The sequence below is a fragment of the Salvelinus fontinalis genome, chromosome 18 (genome assembly GCF_029448725.1).
Source record: "Salvelinus fontinalis isolate EN_2023a chromosome 18, ASM2944872v1, whole genome shotgun sequence".
NCBI classification, from domain to species: Eukaryota; Metazoa; Chordata; class Actinopteri; order Salmoniformes; family Salmonidae; genus Salvelinus; species Salvelinus fontinalis.
In genome coordinates, this window is record NC_074682.1 from 34237844 (window position 1) to 34257061 (window position 19218).

Below are 19218 nucleotides of genomic sequence, written 5' to 3' on the forward strand. Positions count from 1 at the left end.
TCGATCCTGACTAGTCTCCCAGTCCCTGCCGCTGAAAAATATCCCCACAGTATGATGCTGCCACCTCCATGCTTCACCGTAGGGATGGTTCCAGGTTTTCTCCAGATGTGACTCTTGGCATTCCCACCAAAGAGTTCAATCTTGGTTTCATCAGACCAGAGAATCTTGTTTCTCATGGTCTGACTCCTTTAGGTGCCTTTTGGCAAACTCCAAGCTGGCTGTCATGTCCCTTTTACTGAGGAGTGGCTTCCGTCTGGCCACTCTACCATAAAGGCCTGATTGGTGGAGTGCTGCAGAGATGGTTGTCCTTCTGGAAAGTTTTCCCATCTCCACAGAGGAACTCTAGAGCTCTGTCAGAGTGACCATCGGGTTCTTTGTCACCTCCCTGACCAAGGCCCTTCTCCCCCGATTGCTCAGCGGACAGCTCTAGGAAGAGATGGCCACTGTGTTCTTGGGGACCTTCAATGTTGCAGAAATTTTTTGGTTCCCTTCCCCAGATCTGGGCCTCGATACAATCCTGTCCCGGAGCTCTACAGACAATTCCTTCAATATTATAGCTTGGTTTTTTCTATGGCATGCACTGTCAACTGTGTGACCTTATATAGACAGGTGTGTGCCTTTCCAAATCATGTCCAATCAATTGAATTTACCACCGGTGGACTCCAATCAAGTTGTAGAAACATCTCTAGGATGATCAATGGAAACAGGATGCACCTGAGCTCAATTTCAAATCTTATAGCAAAGGGTCTGAATACTTATGTAAATAAGGTATTTGTTTTAACATTTTTATAAATTAGCAAAAATATCTAAAAACCTGTTTTCGCTTTGTCATTATGGAGTATTTTGTGTAGATTGATGAGAGGTTGAAAAAATGTAATCCATTTTAGAATAAGGATGTATGGTAACAAAACGTGGAAAAAGGGAAGGGGTCTGAATACTTTCCGAATGCACTGTAGGCCTAATAAAAATTGTTCAGCCTAGTAGAAATAGTGAAGCCTATAGTTTAGTTTTCATTAATAATCTAGACTTTCTTTTCACACACACAGCTTTTGATACATTTAAAAAAAGATTGCTTATTTGGTTGAGAGGGCGCAGATAGAACGTGTCAGCATGCTTCAACGCCTACATGGTGACCCGAAGGACACAGAGACAGTGGTGCTTTGTGCAAAATCACACAGCTGTGGTGAACATATAGGCCTACTCAACATAAACCATTAAACCAATTCTTCCCAAGTTAAACCAATCAAAACAATCATGGCCAGACATGTTGGAGCCTAAATGCCATTAATTTACGCAAAATCAACTTCGGATTTTGTTCAATTAATTTAAGATAGCCTATTTATCACAACAAACCTGCAACGCTGTAGGACTACTGTACATCAAATTCACAGTGATGCCTGTTGCATCATTGGGGAATCCCCTATCTTATGCGTCATGCAGAGAATCTACCCAACCGATCGGAAACAGTCCTTCACCACTTGCCACCCACTTTATGATTCTGCTGCACAAGGCTATTACTGTATGTCCATTCTGTTTACACGACTGCGCTGTATATCAACACGATATATCTGTGAAACAGCACCCAATATAAATAACTGATCTAGTGCAATAAATAACTGATCTAGTGCAATAAAGGGAGATTAATTAAATCGAAGGTTATGCTATTATCAGCATAGGCTATCATACAGCTAACCTCACACATTTATGTGACTGACCAGAATGGTAGCCTATGTGGTCCTCAGTTTGTATTGAATAGGCTTAGACAGGTACATCTTATTGCGAAGTGGGCAGACAAAATCAGAAAATGAAAGGGTTAATAAGCAAACCTCAGCCTTTCAAGCCCCCGCCTCCCACATCTCCAATTTGAAAGCCGCCTCTCTACCGGGAGAGGAAAGCTCTTTTTCGGTCAAATGGCGTGCTGCAGTCCGCCCCCAGGTTTCTCGCACCCACACAACCAGCAAAAAGGCAGCCAGCAACCAATACGGTTCGTCAGGGGAGGATATCTGCTAACGAATCCAGACGAGTTACGATATGCTCAGGGATTTAGCTGATGACAACGCCACTCCGAAGTGAGAATGAAAACGATTGTACAGGGAAAGAGAGCATTATACAAATCAATTTAAGGTATTTACAATAGGCTGTTGATCACCGTTTCTTATTATTATTTTTTGTCTCAGCCCTTTCATTGATAACAATTTAACGGGATTGGATGGGACTTTCGACAAGGTTAAAAGTGAGATAACCATTAGGCTTTTGCTCATTTACCTTTAGCATTCCATAATCGAGCCTATTACGAGGCGGCACATATTGCGCGAAAACTGGATTCTGTTGCTGGAGACACCACTCCGTCACTCAGTGAGCGCGGGTCCCCTCTGCCAATTCAGCCGTCGGACGACGTGGACGAGGTAAGAGATTACATTAGTCATTTAAATGTTTTATTCTGAAATTTTACATGCGTGTGTAATTCCATAGATATATGTATTGTCTGGTATTGGGCTTGGACGGATGTGCGCGTAATACTATTGTCATAGTTTTTTCAATGATTGTTTTCGTAACCATCGCTTTGTGCGTAATATGAACTATCAAATTCGGGTCTCATAAGAATAGACAAACTGTTTTTAATTCTCACAACTTGAATAAGAGATCAAAAATTGTGCATTTCTAAACTGTAGGCCTACATTTCCCCAATAATACCATGTGTACATATCCTGCATATTTGAGGTATAGAGGGTTGGGCACCCACATGTGAAATGTTGCCAAAGATTATCACCAATAATAATATACTATCAGGAAAAGTAGGCTATTGGAGTATAAGTATCTAATTTAGTAATTTTGGTGAAAAAAATTAAAGATATTGACATTGTCTTCTTATACAAGACATCTGATGGATATGGACTTTAGGTGTTCTTATATGAGACATCTGTTCCCAGATATAGCATCACAGCAGTAGTTACCACTACACCACAAAAAGATTGGTAGAAAATTGCTAACATTCCAAAGAAAACATAACCCAAAATAACAATACATATAGATTATACCATATAGCAAACAAATGAATAAAGCATTCTGTACACACAACACAATACTCCTACCATTGATTGATGAGCCATTTATTAAAACTTAGACTCTTGAGTAACTCTCCTCCGGTCTGTTCCTTCTTTCCCACCTCCAGTCCTGCACCATGTCTCTGCCACGCACGCTGGGCGAGCTGCAGCTGTACCGGGTGCTGCAGAGGGCCAACCTTCTGGCATACTACGACACCTTCATCCAGCAGGGTGGCGACGACGTGCAACAGCTCTGTGAGGCTGCAGAGGACGAGTTCTTGGAAATCATGGCGCTGGTCGGCATGGCGACCAAGCCACTGCACGTGCGCCGTCTGCAGAAGGCCCTCCGCGACTGGGCGGCCAACCCAGCCCTCTTCAATCAGCCCCTGGCCAACGTGCCCCTGGGGGGAATCCCTCTGTTCAAGGTTGATGGGACGGGTGCTAGCGGGACCGCTGCCGGAGGACTCAGGAAGTCCCTGAGCAACGGGCAGCCGGGGTCACCGTGTGACAGAGAGGACAGGGCATGCCTCACCCCTATGCACAGCGGGAGCCCCAGAAGCCCCTGCTCCCAGGCCTCACCGCAGCCCCAGGACACCCACTACAGGGACAAGCTGTCCCCAATGGACCCTCACTGGCTCAGCCCTGAACAGGACGGGAATAGCGCCTCAGCCTCAGGGGTGGACGAGGAGCAGCCCAGCCCACCTCTGCTCCCCCCTCGTCCCCCAGGTCCCTCCACGCCCCCGGCATCCTCCTCATCTCTCTCTCCGGCAGCCCTCTCGGCCTGGCCCGGGGGTCAGCTGGATGGGGAGACGGCGCAGGCAGTGGGGGAGAGCGTGGACAGGCTCCTGAGGACCCTACCCAGGTCGGACCCCAGAGAGGTGAAGACACTGCTGAGGATGAACAAGAAGATGGCCAAGACGGTGGGCCACATCTTCAAGATGGCACCCCAGGATGTGGCCAAGGAGGAGGAGATCCGTAAGTACAGCCTCATCTACGGCCGCTTCGACTCCAAGAGGAGGGAGGGCAAGCAGCTCACACATCACGAGGTAAGGGCATGTGTTTCCACTATTAGAGGTCTCTGTGTACCGGTATGTGTTAGGCTTGAGCCTTTTCTTTTTATCATGCTGTTCATATCATTCTACCATTCTCTTTCCCCTTTCACCTTATTTTATGTCCTCCTCATTTTCAGCTGATCATCAATGAAGCGGCTGCACAGTTCTGTATGCGTGACAACGCTCTGCTTCTGCGACGGGTAGAGCTCTTCTCATTGGCTAGACAGGTGGCGAGAGAATGCGCCTACACCTCCACACTCAAGCATGCCAGGTAAGGGCACGAGCCTGCGCAGTTTAGGGTCTTCCCTACCCCAATCTGATGACCATCCCACCCTCTGTCTCTTCCTCTATAACTAGGTTTTATCCCCTATGGGCTCTGGTCAAAAGTAGTGCACTACATAGGGAATAGGGTGCCATTTGGGACGCAGACAAAGAAACCCAAATAGAGAGAGTTACGATATTAGAAATTCAAATGTTATGTTCTGCTTTGCCTTGAGAATATATGATTCCTTTTCTCAACCAGATATGATCATAGAGAAACTACTATGTGGTTGCAGGCAGCATAGGGGCGAAGAGAGGTGGGCGTATAGAACAGAGGGAAAGCTGGGAACTCCCACAGCACACATAGCTAAGCCTAGCCAAGGTCATGCTATTAGTCAGACAGCACTGCAGTCAGTGCATCAGCTTAAAAACAAAGTCATACTGTGTAACCAACTAAATTAAAGCACATTCAAACACTCAAGCGTCTCATATAATCAATAACAAAAAAACATCTTTCAAACTCAATGAATAATGTATGTGTTTACTTTTAGTCACAAATAGCCTCGAGGTTTGGTTACTCAACATCAGTTTTTATATTGTAATTGGATATAGTGAGCTACTACTTGCTAATGAACAAAACAGGACCAACTGAATTCTGGAGTTTGCACAAGAGGTTTGCTCTTCTTTTACTGCCTTTTTACTTTATTATACCTTCTCTTATTACAGATCAAGTGCAGATGACTGCAGCTTACCATCCCAAAAGAGAGTAAAAAGTGAGGTGAGTGGGCTAAAGTCTCTGAACCCCTAACAGGAAAGAGTAAAACTATACCAAACTCTATCTCACTCTTGTTTAAATGTGTTATTGTGGGTGTACAAAAGCTGTTTTGTCAACATAATATTGGTAATCTATTGGATACGGCATTGGTAGACAATGAATGAGCTGTAAGGGGAATAAATTGCAATAATTTATATGCTGTAATTTATACCATGGCTACAATTCAATTAATCCTTTACAATATTTAATCTATAAGGCCTGAGGAGGTGTGGTATATGGCCAATATACCATGGCTAAGGGCTGTTCTTAGGCATGACGCAAAGCGAAGTGCCTGGACACAGCCCTTAGCCGTGGTTTAATGGCCATATATCACAAACCCCCGAGGTGCTTTATTGCTATTATAAACTGGTTACCAACATAATTAGAGCAGTAAAAATAAATGTTTTGTCATACCCATGGTATATGGTCTGATATACCACGTCTGTCAGCCAATCAGCAGTCAGGGCTCAAATCACCCAGTTCATAAATCAATTTATACCATAGGTACTTTTCAGTAGTAATTGCATTGTAATACACACAATATTACGTTTTGGTGTGTGTTTCGGGTGATAGTGTGGAAGTGTGTGTTTGAGATGTTTTGTGTATTTAATGGTTAAGTGTGTGTGTTTCAGGTGATAGTGTCGGAGTGTGTGTCCTCCCTCCATGGTGTTGAAGGGTCAGAGGGCGTGTCCCAGAGGGCTGACGAGGACAGCCTATCAGGAGAGAGTCTGGACAGCCTAACACAAGGTATGTATGGTGTCCAGATCCAAATATTATTTCTTAGTAACACTAGCATTTATATCGGCTTAAGTCAAGTAAGTCTAGCATGTACAGTATATACAGTAATTGTTGAAAACATTTAGCACTGATCTTGTACAGTGTCACTTAATCACATTCCATTCCCAGACATTCTTTATGTGTTTCTGTAAATGTCACAGAGCCCCACTGACTTTAAAGCACCATTTATAATCAAGCCCAAATAGTTAATGTTTTCTGTGGTGTCATATGTGTCCCAAATGGCAACCTATTCCCTATATAGTGCACTACTTTTGACCGTAGCCCAATAGACAGGTTGGCTGACATCGTCACAAAAAATGTGTGAGCATCGATGAGGCAGAAGGCCATGTGGTGTTATGATTCTGCACAGTCAAATAACTAGCAACAATGACAAGAAGCTGCCATATGGGGAATCGTAAGTGGCTCGTTTCAGCTCTTTGTATCTTGTTATTGATACCATGTATTCTTTTGAGGCGTTTTGACTCATGTCTATGCTAATATGGCTAAAATTCGCTAGCTAGGGCATCAACAACTGTAACTATGTATTTGAGAGACAAGTGCTCATTGTGCAAATGTATTTGTTTTTAATAAACATTTGGGGACTAAAATGTATTTACATTTTGTCAACAATCTATGCCAACCCCATCTTTTTTGCCCCATAGTTGCGCACGTGTCGGTTTTGTTGCTAATCAACCAAACCGTCTATGGGGAATAGGGTACCATTTGGGACGCAATCTCAGCCTTGTCAAGAAGCAGCTATATGTGATTGGTTCAAAATGGCATTCACACCTAACCTTGTCTGTCTTAGACGTAGGCTCACAGTGCAACCAATCTCCATCACCCCGCCCCCCCACCGACACCTCCATACCTGCCAACTGGAATCGCCATCTCATGCAACAAACGCTCATGGATGAGGGGCTGCGATTGGCTAGGATGGTGTCACATGACCGTGCTGGCAAGGTCAGCCTTAGGTCAGAGGGGACACATACCACAGGTGACTTTCTGAATAATGGCTTACAAACATTATCATGCAAGAGTTATCATACTAACACTCTTAAAGTGATAGTCTGAATTTTTCAGGCCTAAAAGGTTTTTGTGATGTTGAGATGACTGTGTCTCACAACATTTGTTGTGTAGATTCGGCTACGTCTCAATCTCAAATGAATAGGAAATATGCACTGTCTCATTTCATTGTTTTTAAACTGTGCCTATCTTTCCCATTAATTTGAGATTGAGACATACAGCCAAATCTCACTAGAGCTACGCAACAGATGGCGTGGGACATTGACTGGCACATTGACTCATCCTGATATTAAACCACTTTCGAGGCCTGAATCTTTTTAACAAACTTAAATTTTGAAGTGAACTATCACTTTAACATACTGTCCCTGTTGCCAGTATCGTTTACATTGATAACAAGTAGAAACTGAGGTAGGGCTAAAAGGCCGGAGAGTTTTGCTACCGTCATTTAAAGACTGTTTCAAGGAACCCAAGTGAGTCAGAATCTCTGTTGTGATTCCTCCCACTAGCCAGGTCTGAGTTCTAACTAGCTGGGACTGGAGAAGAAGGAAGGAAAATTAGTTGGGGGATAGAGAGGGGAGGAGGTAGCCTATCAGCTACAAACCACACTGAAAATTGACATGGATGTCAATACAGTCAAATTGCCATGTGGTCTAGTAGCGTATGTAAATAACTGATTATGACACTTCAAATGATTGTACCCTTTACCCTGTCACATCTTATAACGCATCATTAAAATGTTAAAGGTACAGCCATTCAGATGTGAATAAAACTACTGTGCCGTAGCACTAGGCTGTCACAGTAGGCAGGGTGGAGAAGATACAGGGAGATCGAGTGGGAGAAAGAGAGAATGATAGCGGGAGGGGGAGAGGAAGTGCTGTGGGGCGGTAGAAACAGACCCCCTCCCTCGCTCCGCCACCGGCTGACGTCACAGTGTGTTAGGCATGTGGGCTGAAGGGCGGGATGGATGGAGAGAGGGGGCGAAGGAGTGGGCTGTAATTGGAGGGGCGTTGCATTGACTCACCGAGCGACAGAGAACAAAAATAAAAACCTGTGGGCAGGGAAATGGCACAGGCTTATTTTTCTCCCTCTCCCTCTACTTAAGAAGTAAGTAGAGGGGGAAAAACAACCATTTCATCTCTCTATGACGTCGGTCTCCCTCTCACTTCCCCTCCGTCGTCCTTTGTTCTTATCACTCACCTTGGTTTCCTTCTCCTTTTCTGTTTCACTCACTCAACACGACCCGTCTCCTCTGACTATACTTTAACTGCACCTACTCCCTCTACAGTGTTATCCTATTAGCCTGTAGGTGGGCTCATTCTGTCAGACAAAACCCTTGACATTTAATATTCCATTTCAAATATTAAAGTTTGCTACCATAGTTGAATGGTGTTGTTGTATTTCCAGTTTTATTACTTTGAGTAAGTGAAGTACTCGTAAAAGTTATGACCCTAACCAATCTAGCATGCATTAATTGGTGTACAGTTGACAATAGCAAGCACTCAAAGGTTCAGGGGGAGTAATAATGTATTGTCATCATATTGTCTCAGTCGGGGCATATAGGCTAAAAGCCCTCATCTTTCCCATTCAAGACTTTGAGGCTAAGGCGGAGAGGAGGAGCTCAGTAGCAGTGTGCAGGAGCAGCAGCCCTGGCAGCACCAAAGATGACTCGGACCAAGGGGGAAAGTAGTGAAACCAACCACTCATCATCCTGAGAACCCATCAACAACCCTGCCTCTCATCACCTTCAATCCTGAAAGGGCCAAACTCAGCAGGCTTTCCATCTGTACTTAAACCACTAACAGTAGTAGTACAGGGAAGGGGGAGGGGACGTGGAATAAATAATTCCAATCTAAATCATGTGCATCCTAAATGGCACCCTACATAATGCCCTACTTTTGATCAGAACCCTGGTCAAAAGCTGTGCATGATTTCAGGAATAGGGTGCTATTTGGGACAGAACCCATGATTGGCTGAATCGGGTGGTTCAGGCAGAGGCAACACATCCTAAACCTGCAAATACTACGGCCCTCCAGTACTGAAATTGAGAGACAGTTGCTCTACAACTTTACCTCTGTATATAGTGTGCCCAAACCCTCCGAGGGCATTAGCCACATCTCCACAGGACTACAGTAACACTTACACAACTGTGGGAGGTTTGTCCCCTATGAACATAATCCCAATAATCCCCTCCTCCCCCACTCCGCCCCCGGGACAATGGATGCAAAATGTTGATATCATGACTAACTTTTGGTGCTATTTTTGTTCCTTCTATCAAAAGGTTGTAACTGAGAAAGGACTTGTGATGAGGATAAGTATCTGTAATGACAATGCCGTTAAAGCTTGGTTTGCAAAGTGTCACTCGTTCGAGTGTTGACCGATTGATAGTTAGATGATAAACAGAAATATGTGTACAGAGACAATAATCAGGTTCAGAGGCCTTTTCCTCCCAATACTGCAGCAAGTGTCACTTACACCCACTGAGACTGTTCACTTGGAGAGCTGGGTTTGGATGTTAATATGTAAATATTATTGAGCCCTTAGATTAGATTTATTGGTGAACTCAACATTCTTTGATTTAATTTAAGGCTTAAACAAGCAACAATAATTTACAAGCAACAATCATTTGCATAACTGTTACTTGAGGCAATTACTTAGGTAACAATGACAAATGATCATCTCCCAATGTTTTATTTTTTTATACAGTATGTATGTCATATTAAAACACTAAATTCTTTGACAACGGAGTTTTGGATAATTTAACATATTTTTTTTTTTTTTTAAGAAAACATCATCAGATGTTACTGGGTATGAATGTTGAAAAGAAAGGTGTTTGGATGATTAAGAAATCAGGGTGAATCAAGGACATTTCATTTTCTGCATCCCAAAAGGCCTTCAATATCCTATATAATGAACTACTTTTGACCAGGGCCCATATGGCTCTGGTTAAAGGTGGTGCTCTATAGAGGAAATAGAATGCAATTTGGGATGCACACATTATTACCATGAGGTACCTAAACTGTAACCACCTGCCTCACAAGCATTAAACAACCTCAGTTTGTTATGTTGAACAGAAAATTATTTATTTTGTTAATACCCAATAAATGTTATTTTATTGTTTTAAAAATCTTGTGGCCCCATTTGTTGCACTTCTTTTGAGGATATCCATTTTGACGGAGCATAAGAGTCAAATGTACGATAAGGCTGAATAAGCCTTTGTCATTCGAATGCTGCCAGCAATTAGGGAACTAATAGAAAAGCACTAAGTCCAAACAGACATTCCCACTCACCCCCCAATATCACCACCACCATCATCACCGCCGTCAAGTTGTTTGTTCCTTCCAGTTCTGTGCTGAGTGCTAATCCTGTACGAACGATGCTTGCATGACTCACCTATATCTGTGATGTCACCCTCTTTTCACTCCATGTGAGTCTGCGCACCCCCACCACCATGATGAGATAGCAGACTAAATATAGGGAGATATAGCTGCCAATCTGGTGGCTCGTTGAGGAGTTCTGCTGTGTGCTTTTGCATCGCTGCGTTGATTGTGAAAGACAAAGGCAGCATCCCAAATAGCACCCTATGATATAGTGTACTACTTTTGACCAGGGCCCATGGCGCAAATTACTGATCACTGTGGCAACAAAATAACCCTCTGGGAAAAGACTTGTTGAATCAACATTGTTTCCATGCCATTTCAACCACAAAAAATCTATGCGATGATGTTGAATCAACGTGGAACCAGAGTTTTAGCTGATGTGTGTGTGGAGATGGCGCAGGAAGTCCCCCCTGGTGGTGGTGTAGCCAGGGAACACAGCATTGCAGAAGTCACACACCTGAGACTGCATTGCCACCTCTGACATCAGCATCATTCCCCCGTTCTGGCTCAGGAACTCACTGTCCAAGAAGGAGCCACACGCCGAGGGCATCTAAGGAGGGGGTGACTAGTCAAATGATTAAGTCTAATAAAACATTTAAATATGAATTCAAGGGGAGAAACCTACCCGGAACATTTGTCGGGTCGTATCATCACCCCAAAATCGACCTGCTTGCTTCGAGTCCCCAGAGACACTGGAGGGTGCCACCTCTCCATTATTACCCCGAGGTAGATCCAGAGGCCTGAGGGGGGCGGGTTTGAGGACCTCATTCCTTTCTGTCCCTGGATGAGCAAAGTCCAGCCGTAGTCTGCCCAAATCCCCCTCCAGGAGATCAGAGAGTGAGCCAAAGGCCCCAGATAGGACTATACCGCCACGGTGTGCAGCAGGGTTGTGTGTTGGTACCATTGGGGGTTCTGGCCGTGCAGGGAGAGACCCCAGGCCATCCTGGGTGCACTGGACTGGGATTGATGCCATTACGCTGGGTTGTCCATCAGAAACAGGGGCTTCTACTAAGGAAGGAACCAGATTTTATAAGTCTGTCCAACATCTTGACTGTCTTGTAGCCTACTAGATTAATTTATATTGTATATACAGTACGCACCGAATTCACAGATTTTGGCATTCATCGTAACACAAAAAACCTGCAGAACAGGCATGTATGAGAAGCATATAATTTCTTATCATATAAAAAGGAGATGGGAGTGACCTCGCTGTCTCCTCAGTGTCTCTGTGAGTTGCTGGAGTAGAGCAGCCTGCTTCAGACATAGTGAGCGCAGTCGGAGGAACTCCCTGTACAGCTCTGTGTACGCCTCCTCCATCTCAGCAGCATAGGGATCTTTACAAAGCCATTGAAAAAGAGACCCGTACATTACAGTGTACATGAAAAATGATCACCTTTGAGTCCAAAAAATAAATGTTGAGGTGGTACTTCTGCTCCCGTGAGTGTAATATACTGTTATGTTATGCTATCGTCAGTTGTGTGCAAGGTCTAGTTTCCCTCCCTCAACTTGAGTCTAAAGAAGGAAGTGATAAGGAAAAAGGGAACCAAGTCGAGGGGAGAGAATGGGGCCCTATCATACAAAACATCTGTGGGGTCTATGTCCAAAGTCAAACACAGAAATCACTGAACACTTTTTACAGTATAACTAAAAATACCTGGCTCTAAATGTACTAAATACAACTGATACCTATCAAACGCCTTTATTTCAGGCATAATAAAATCACATTTGTTTTTTTCCAAGAGGCATATTCTATTTGTGACGAGAATTGTAAACTGTACAGGAACTCATACCACTTCATAAAACAGAAAGCATTCATAACATAACAGGAAAATACACATGTAATGGAATTGACAGTATGTCTTATACAGGCTTTCTAATAAGGTAATGTAAAAGTTTCATTCATGTTTGATACAGCCAGCCTTCAAATTACCACTTCAATCACATGTTGAAGTGTATATGATTATTGTGAAAACTTATTAGAGCTGTATTTGAAAACCTGCATATACTATTGATTTTCCATTAAATGTTAAATAACATACTGCAATTGTTGAAAACAAAGCATGTTCCCCTAGCTTCAAACTTTGTTTTCATTGATTGAATTTCTTGTGAGATAAGGTCAACTCTGATAATTTTGGTACAGGCATTTTCAAGACGTGGACGCACTTAAACTGACAAAGGTGAAGATTAATATAACTTACGATCATACGAGTGGTCTTTCTCAATGACACCACGGGAAATCACGTTGAACACGCTTTCATATCTTTCATGTAACGTTATTGAGAAGAGGACTTGTCCTAATGTTGATTATAGCCTACCAGTGAAACAAAATCAACCCCGAAACAGGAACAGGAAAAGTTGTTCTTCGTAAACTGTTCTTTTGAATACCATTAACCGGATCATTTTTGAACTTCAATGAGAGGAGCACAACAGAGAAGTTGAGTTGTTGCAGGAAAAAGGCAGAGTATATAAGATAAGGACACGGAACTTCGATATAGTTACGACCGTATGTTACTTTTTATAGCAGGTTAGGAATCGAATTATCCTAACCTGCTGCGAAAAAGCTACATCCGGTCGTAGTTGTATCGAAGAGGTGTGTTTTTTAGGGAATCTCGATAAGGATACGCATGTAAAACCAGTAACCAACATCTAAAACTGACTCTTACTTTAACCAATTATGAAATAAAATGTTGGTTTGCAGGTCAGGAGTGTCCTGGGTAAACTTCCTGAAGGCAGTGCGTCGCGTCACTCTGTCAATTGAATTTGAGGTGAGAAAGTCTGTTTGAGGCCTACCAGAGTTAAGCATTATATTGTTAGATTATATGAGTATCTTTATAAAAAATATTCGGATCGAAATTGAACTAATTAGCCTCCTGTACGTCTATATCTGTATAGTAGCCGCAACAGCCATCTGACAAAGAAATGCATATCTCTCTGGTGTTAGGACTAAGCTTCTCTTCCTTTATATAGACCTTTTATATAGATTGATATACAGTACCAGTCAAAAGTTTGGACACACCTAATCATTCAAAGGTTTTTCTTTATTTTTACTATATTCTGCATTGTAGAATAATAGTGAAGCCGTCAAAACAATGAAATAACACATATGGAATCATGTAGTAACCAAAAAAGTGTAAAACAAATCAAACTATTTTATATTTGTAACGGAGATGCTGGGAGTCGAGAAGCAAGTGCAGGAGGTGAGTTTAATAATACTATAAACATGGAACGATACAAAAACAAGAGTAGCGCCTGAACATGAAACACAACCAATACTGCCTGGAGAATGGAACTAAGGGAGTGACATATAGGGGAGGTAATCTGTGAAGTGATGGAGTCCAGGTGTGTCACGATGAGGCACAGCTGTGTGTAACGATGGTGCCAGGTGTGCGTAATGATGGTAGTCAGAACCAGTGATTAGTAAACCGGCAATGTTGAGTGCCGGGGAGCAGGAGTAGACTTGACAATATTTTAGACTCTTCAAAGTAGCCACCCTTTGCATTCTCCCAACCAGCTTCACCTGGAATGCTTTTCCAACAGTCTTGAAGGAGTTGTTGGCTGCTTTTCCTTCACTCTGTGGTCCAACTCATCCCAAACCACCTCATGTGGGTTGAGGTCGGGTGATTGTGTGGACCGGGTCATCTGATGCAGGACTCCATCACTCTCCTTCTTGGTCAAATAGCCCTTACACAGCCTGGAGGTGTGTTAGGTAATTGTCCTGTTGAAAAACAAATGATAGTCCCACTAAGCGCAAACCAGATGGGATGGCTTATAGCTGCAGAATGCTGTGGTAGCCATGCTGGTTAAGTGTGCCTTGAATTCTAAATAAATCCCTGACGGTGTCACCAGCAAAGCACCCCCACACCTCCTCTGCCGTGCTTCATAGTGGGAACTACACATGCAGAGATTATCCATTCACCATCGACATGGCGATTGGAACCAAAAATTTCAAACTTTGACTCATCAGACCAAAGGACAGATTTCCACTGGTCTAATGTCCATTGCGTGTGTTTCTTGGCCCAAGCAAGTCTCTTCTTCTTATTGATGTCCTTTAGTAGTGGTTTCTTTGCAGCAATTTGACCATGAAGGCCTGATTCAGGCATTATCCTCTAAAAAGTTTATGTTGAGATGTGTCTGTTATTTGAACTCTGCAGCATTTATTTGGTCTGCAATTTCTGAGGCTGGTAACTCTAAGGCCAGCATACCGGAGTCACCTCTTCACTGTTGACGTTGAGACTGGTGTTTTGCGGGTACTATTTAATGAAGCTGCCAGCTGAGGACTTGTGAGGTGTCTGTTTCTCAAACTAGATCTCGAATGTACTGTCCTCTTGCTCAGTTGTGCACCGGAGCCTCCCAATCTTTTCTATTCTGGTTAGGGCCAGTTTCTGGCCATTTTGAGCCTGTAATCGAACCCACAAATACTGATGCTCCAGTCTAAAGGCGGACAGTTTTATTGCTTCTTTAAATTCAGAACAACAGTTGTCAGCTGTGCTAACATGATTGCAAAATGGTTTTCTAATGATCAATTAGCCTTTTAAAATGATACATTTGGATTAGCTAACATAATGTGCCATTGGAACACAGGAGTGATGGTTGCTGATAATGTGCCTCTGTACGCCTATATAGATATTCTATTAAAAAAAAATCTGCTGTTTCCAGCTACAATAGTAATTTACAACATTAAATGTCTACACTGTATTTTTGATCAATTTGATGTTATTTTAATGGACAAAAAAAGTGCTTTTCTTTCAAAAACAAGGACATTTCTAAGTGACCCCAAACTTTTGAACGGTAGTATGTATACAGTTAGTATGTATACAATTAAAATATTAATATTATACAGTGGACATCTAAGCCTAAAGGTCTATGCATGCAATGCCCTGATACAATTTAATATTCAAATCTCTGAAAGCTGACCCGTGAGGTGGAAAATTATTGTTTTAAGAAAGTTTAGGAAAGCAGAAAAAAAATAGGCTATGAAGTTTAGCATACACTACACATCAAAACACAAGGAAGTGTTTTTGTAATTTCTTATAGCTGTTTAAGGACACGTAAATGTGGCTCATTTGACCAACATCCCGCCGTTATTGATGGCGCTAGTTGCGCCAGGTCAGATCTGAATGCATATGGATGTCAGGAAAATTAAAATCTTCCCTGTCATGTTGTTCGACGCCAAATCTTTCAAGAGGAAACTCAAATGGTATATTGTTTTTATGAAGATTTTAGAATATTGGTATGAAAATCTGTCGCCAATTGGATGGAAACCTAACTATAGACACCCTAAAGACTAGTCCAATGTCACTTCTTTATGCCTGCACATCAGGATTTACCAGCAGCCCTAAACATCTAAAGAATAAGCTACCAGCAAAACAAGCTTGTCAGAATTATAATTAAAATCCCCCCTCATACTCATCTGGAGGTTGAGAATATTTTTGTCTATGTAAATGTTTTGTACACTGCTCAAAAAATTAGTAAGACACCCCCAAAAAAGGAATGGTTCTGCAGGTGGTGACCACACACCACTTCTCAGTTCCTATGCTTCCTGGCTGATGTTTTTGGTCACTTTTGAATGCTGGCGGTGCTTTCACTCTAGTGGTAGCATGAGACGGAGTCTACAACCCACACAAGTGGCTCAGGTAGTGCAGCTCATCCAGGATGGCACATCAATGCGAGCTGTGGCATGAAGGTATGCTGTGTCTGTCAGCGTAGTGTCCAGAGCATGGAGGCGCTACCAGGAGACAGGCAAGTACATCAGGAGACGTGGAGGAGGCCGTAGGAGGGCAACAACCCAGCAGCAGGACCGCTACCTCCACCTTTGTGCAAGGAGGAGCAGGTGGAGCACTGCCAGAGCCCTGCAAAATGACCTCCAGCAGGCCACAAATGTGCATGTGTCTGCTCAAACGGTCAGAAACAGACTCCATGAGGGTGGTATGAGGGCCCGACGTCCACAGGTGGGGGTTGTGCTTACAGCCCAACACCGTGCAGGACGTTTGGCATTTGCCAGAGAACACCAAGATTGGCAAATTCGCCACTAGCGCCCTGTGCTCTTCACAGATGAAAGCAGGTTCACACTGAGCACATGTAACAGACGTGACAGAGTCTGGAGACGCCGTGGAGAACGTTCTGCTGCCTGCAACATCCTCCAGCATGACCGGTTTGGCGGTGGGTCAGTCATGGTGTGGGGTGGCATTTCTTTGGGGGGCCGCATAGCCCTCCATGTGACTGCCATTAGGTACCAAGATGAGATCCTCAGACACCTTGTGAGACCATATGCTGACACATGCACATTTGTGGCCTGCTGGAGGTCATTTTGCAGGGCTCTGGTAGTGCACCTCCTTGCACAAAGGCGGAGGTAGCGGTCCTGCTGCTGGGTTGTTGCCCTCCTACGGCCTCCTCCACGTCTCCTGATGTACTGGCCTGTCTCCTGGTAGCGCCTCCATGCTCTGGACACTACGCTGACAGACACAACAAACCTTTTTGCCACAGCTCGCATTGATGTGCCATCCTGGATGAACTGCACTACCTGAGCCACTTGTGTGGGTTGTAGACTCCGTCTCATGCTACCACTAGAGTGAAAGCACCGCCAGCATTAAAAAGTGACCAAAACATCAGCCAGGAAGCATAGGAACTGAGAAGTGGTGTGTGGTCACCACCTGCAGAACCATTCCTTTTTTGGGGGTGTCTTACTAATTGCCTATAATTTCCACCTTTTGTCTATTCAATTTGCACAACAGCATGTGAAATTTATTGTCAATCAGTGTTGCTTCCTAAGTGGACAGTTTGATTTCACAGAAGTGTGATTGACTTGGAGTTACATTGTGTTGTTTAAGTGTTCTCTTTATTTTTTTGAGCAGTGTATTTACATTGCATTCTGAAAGTAAACCTTTTCCACATTGTTACATTACAGCCTTTCAATATTTTTCCCCGTCAATCTACACACAATACCCCATAATGACAATGCAAAAGTAGTTTTGGGATTTTTTGCAAATGTATTAAAAAATACTGTAAGTATTCATACCCTTTACTTAGTACTTTGTCTAAGCACCTTTGGCAGTGATTACAGCATGGAGTCTTCTTGGGTACACTATAAGCTTAGCACACCTGTATTTTGGGAGTTTCTCCCATTCTTCTCTGCAGATCCTCTCAATCTCTTTCAGGTTGGATGGGGAGCGTCGCTGCACAGCTATTTTCAGGTCTATCCAGAGATGTTCGGGCTCTGGCTGGATCACTCAATGACATTCAGAGACTTGTCCCGAAGCCACTCCTGCATTGTCTTGGCTATGTGCTTAGGGTCGTTGTCCTGTTGGAAGGTGAACCTTCGCCCCAGTCTGAGGTCCTGAGCGCTCTGGAGCAGTTTCTCCAAGGTGCTCTCTGTACTTTACTCAGTTCATCTTTGCCTCGATCCTGCTAAGTCTCCCAGTCCCTGCCGCTGAAAAAAATCCCCACAGCATGATGCTGCTACCACCATGCTTCACCGTAGGGATGGTGCCAGGTTTCCTCCAGACGTGACACTTGGCATTCAGACCAAAGAGTTCAATCTGGGGTTTCATCAGACCAGAGAATCTTGTTTCTCATGGTCTGACTCCTTTAGGTGCCTTTTGGCAAACTCCAAGTGGGCTGTCATGTGCCTTTTACTGAGGTGTGGCTTCCGTCTGGCCACTCTTCCATAAAGGCCTGATTGGTGGAGTGCTGCAGAGATGGTTGTCCTTCTGGAAGGTTCTTAGTCACCTCCCTGACCAAGGCCCTTCTCCCCCGATTGCTCAGTTTGGCCAGGCGGCCACTGTGTTCTTGGGGACCTTCAATGCTGCAGAATTTTTTCGGGTACCCTTCCCCAGATCGGTGCCTCGACACAATCCTGTCTAGGAGCTCTACGGACCATTCCTTCGACCTCACGGCTTGGTTTTTGCAATGACATGCACTTATTTTTCTATGGTATATTGGCGATCACACAATTTAATGTGCATCCCGCCACCTACTATGAGGGATGGAAACAGGATTCCTCCAAAAAAAAAAAAATTTACTAAATAAATAACTAAAAACAGATCTGATCCCTACACAGGCTCAATGAGAACCTGGGAGGGCAGGTCTTCCTGCACCAGTACCACTTGCAAGTCTTCCTTGAGTCCCAAAAACTTTTCTGCTGCAGCCACAATAATGTATAGTTTCTTCAACTGCTTTGAGACTTGCGCGGTACAGTTTATAACTGTGGCAATGAACACAAAATATTGCACCTTAACACACAGGGTATCTTTTGTCTGGCAGCAAACATTTACTACCGGCTGCATCACTTGTCTCAATTATTTTAATCACCTCGCATAGATTTGATTGACCGCTAACTTTTGCCACCTCAAATTCCTTCACCCTTACAGGGCACTCCAGGAACTCAGGATCATGAAACTCACCACAATTGCAACACTGTCATCATTCTACACACCTTTCTTCAGTATACTCTGTTCGTATGCACACGCTTGAAACATGGTCAAATCCTTTACAATTCTTACACTGCAGTGGTTTGTGGACGAAAGCGCTTACATAACCAAGCTCACATGCATAGGTATTTGCTCTTTATCAAAAAACAGGACCGAATTTTCTTTTTCTCCATTCACCCAGCGGGTCAGATGCTGGGCACCAACCACTCCAGGAATTCTCTTCAGGTATTCAACTTGAACATCCGTCGTCACCCCTGAGATGACTCCTACTCTAAAGTTCAAAACACACAACTTCTGTTGTCTGGATTCTTTTAAGCCCCACTGTTCTTAAGAAATACAATTATTCAAAATAAGACCACTCCTGGCCTCTCCTACATTTGACACCTCAAACGGATTTCCTCACATACGCATCCTTACTCTTCCTGTCCTCACCGCACCCTCTTC

The 19218-nt window shown here is 43.6% G+C and overlaps 2 protein-coding genes across 5 annotated transcripts; one reads left to right on the plus strand and one right to left on the minus strand.

The window, feature by feature from the left end:
• The first annotated feature begins 1816 nt into the window (after positions 1–1816).
• Positions 1817–9748, plus strand: LOC129815358 (NGFI-A-binding protein 2-like). Of its 3 annotated transcripts, XM_055869115.1 has the most exons (8): positions 1818–2124; positions 2272–2405; positions 3173–4090; positions 4234–4367; positions 5084–5135; positions 5804–5918; positions 6757–6942; positions 8561–9748. In XM_055869115.1, the coding sequence occupies exons 3-8, from the start codon at positions 3182–3184 to the stop codon at positions 8656–8658; spliced, it is 1494 nt and encodes a 497-aa protein (XP_055725090.1). In that variant the 5' UTR covers positions 1818–2124; positions 2272–2405; positions 3173–3181; the 3' UTR covers positions 8659–9748. The 3 variants fall into 3 exon arrangements, with proteins under 3 accessions (XP_055725091.1, XP_055725090.1, XP_055725089.1); XM_055869114.1 differs by having other exon boundaries at positions 1818–2405; XM_055869116.1 differs by lacking the exon at positions 6757–6942 and having other exon boundaries at positions 1817–2405.
• Positions 9644–16572, minus strand: LOC129815361 (uncharacterized). Of its 2 annotated transcripts, none has more exons than XM_055869119.1 (4): positions 12547–16572; positions 11554–11682; positions 10974–11353; positions 9644–10898 (listed from the first exon to the last, which is right to left on the minus strand). In XM_055869119.1, the coding sequence occupies exons 2-4, from the start codon at positions 11663–11665 to the stop codon at positions 10719–10721; spliced, it is 672 nt and encodes a 223-aa protein (XP_055725094.1). In that variant the 5' UTR covers positions 11666–11682; positions 12547–16572; the 3' UTR covers positions 9644–10718. The 2 variants fall into 2 exon arrangements, with proteins under 2 accessions (XP_055725094.1, XP_055725093.1); XM_055869118.1 differs by having other exon boundaries at positions 10974–11356.
• Between the last annotated feature and the right edge of the window lie 2646 nt (positions 16573–19218).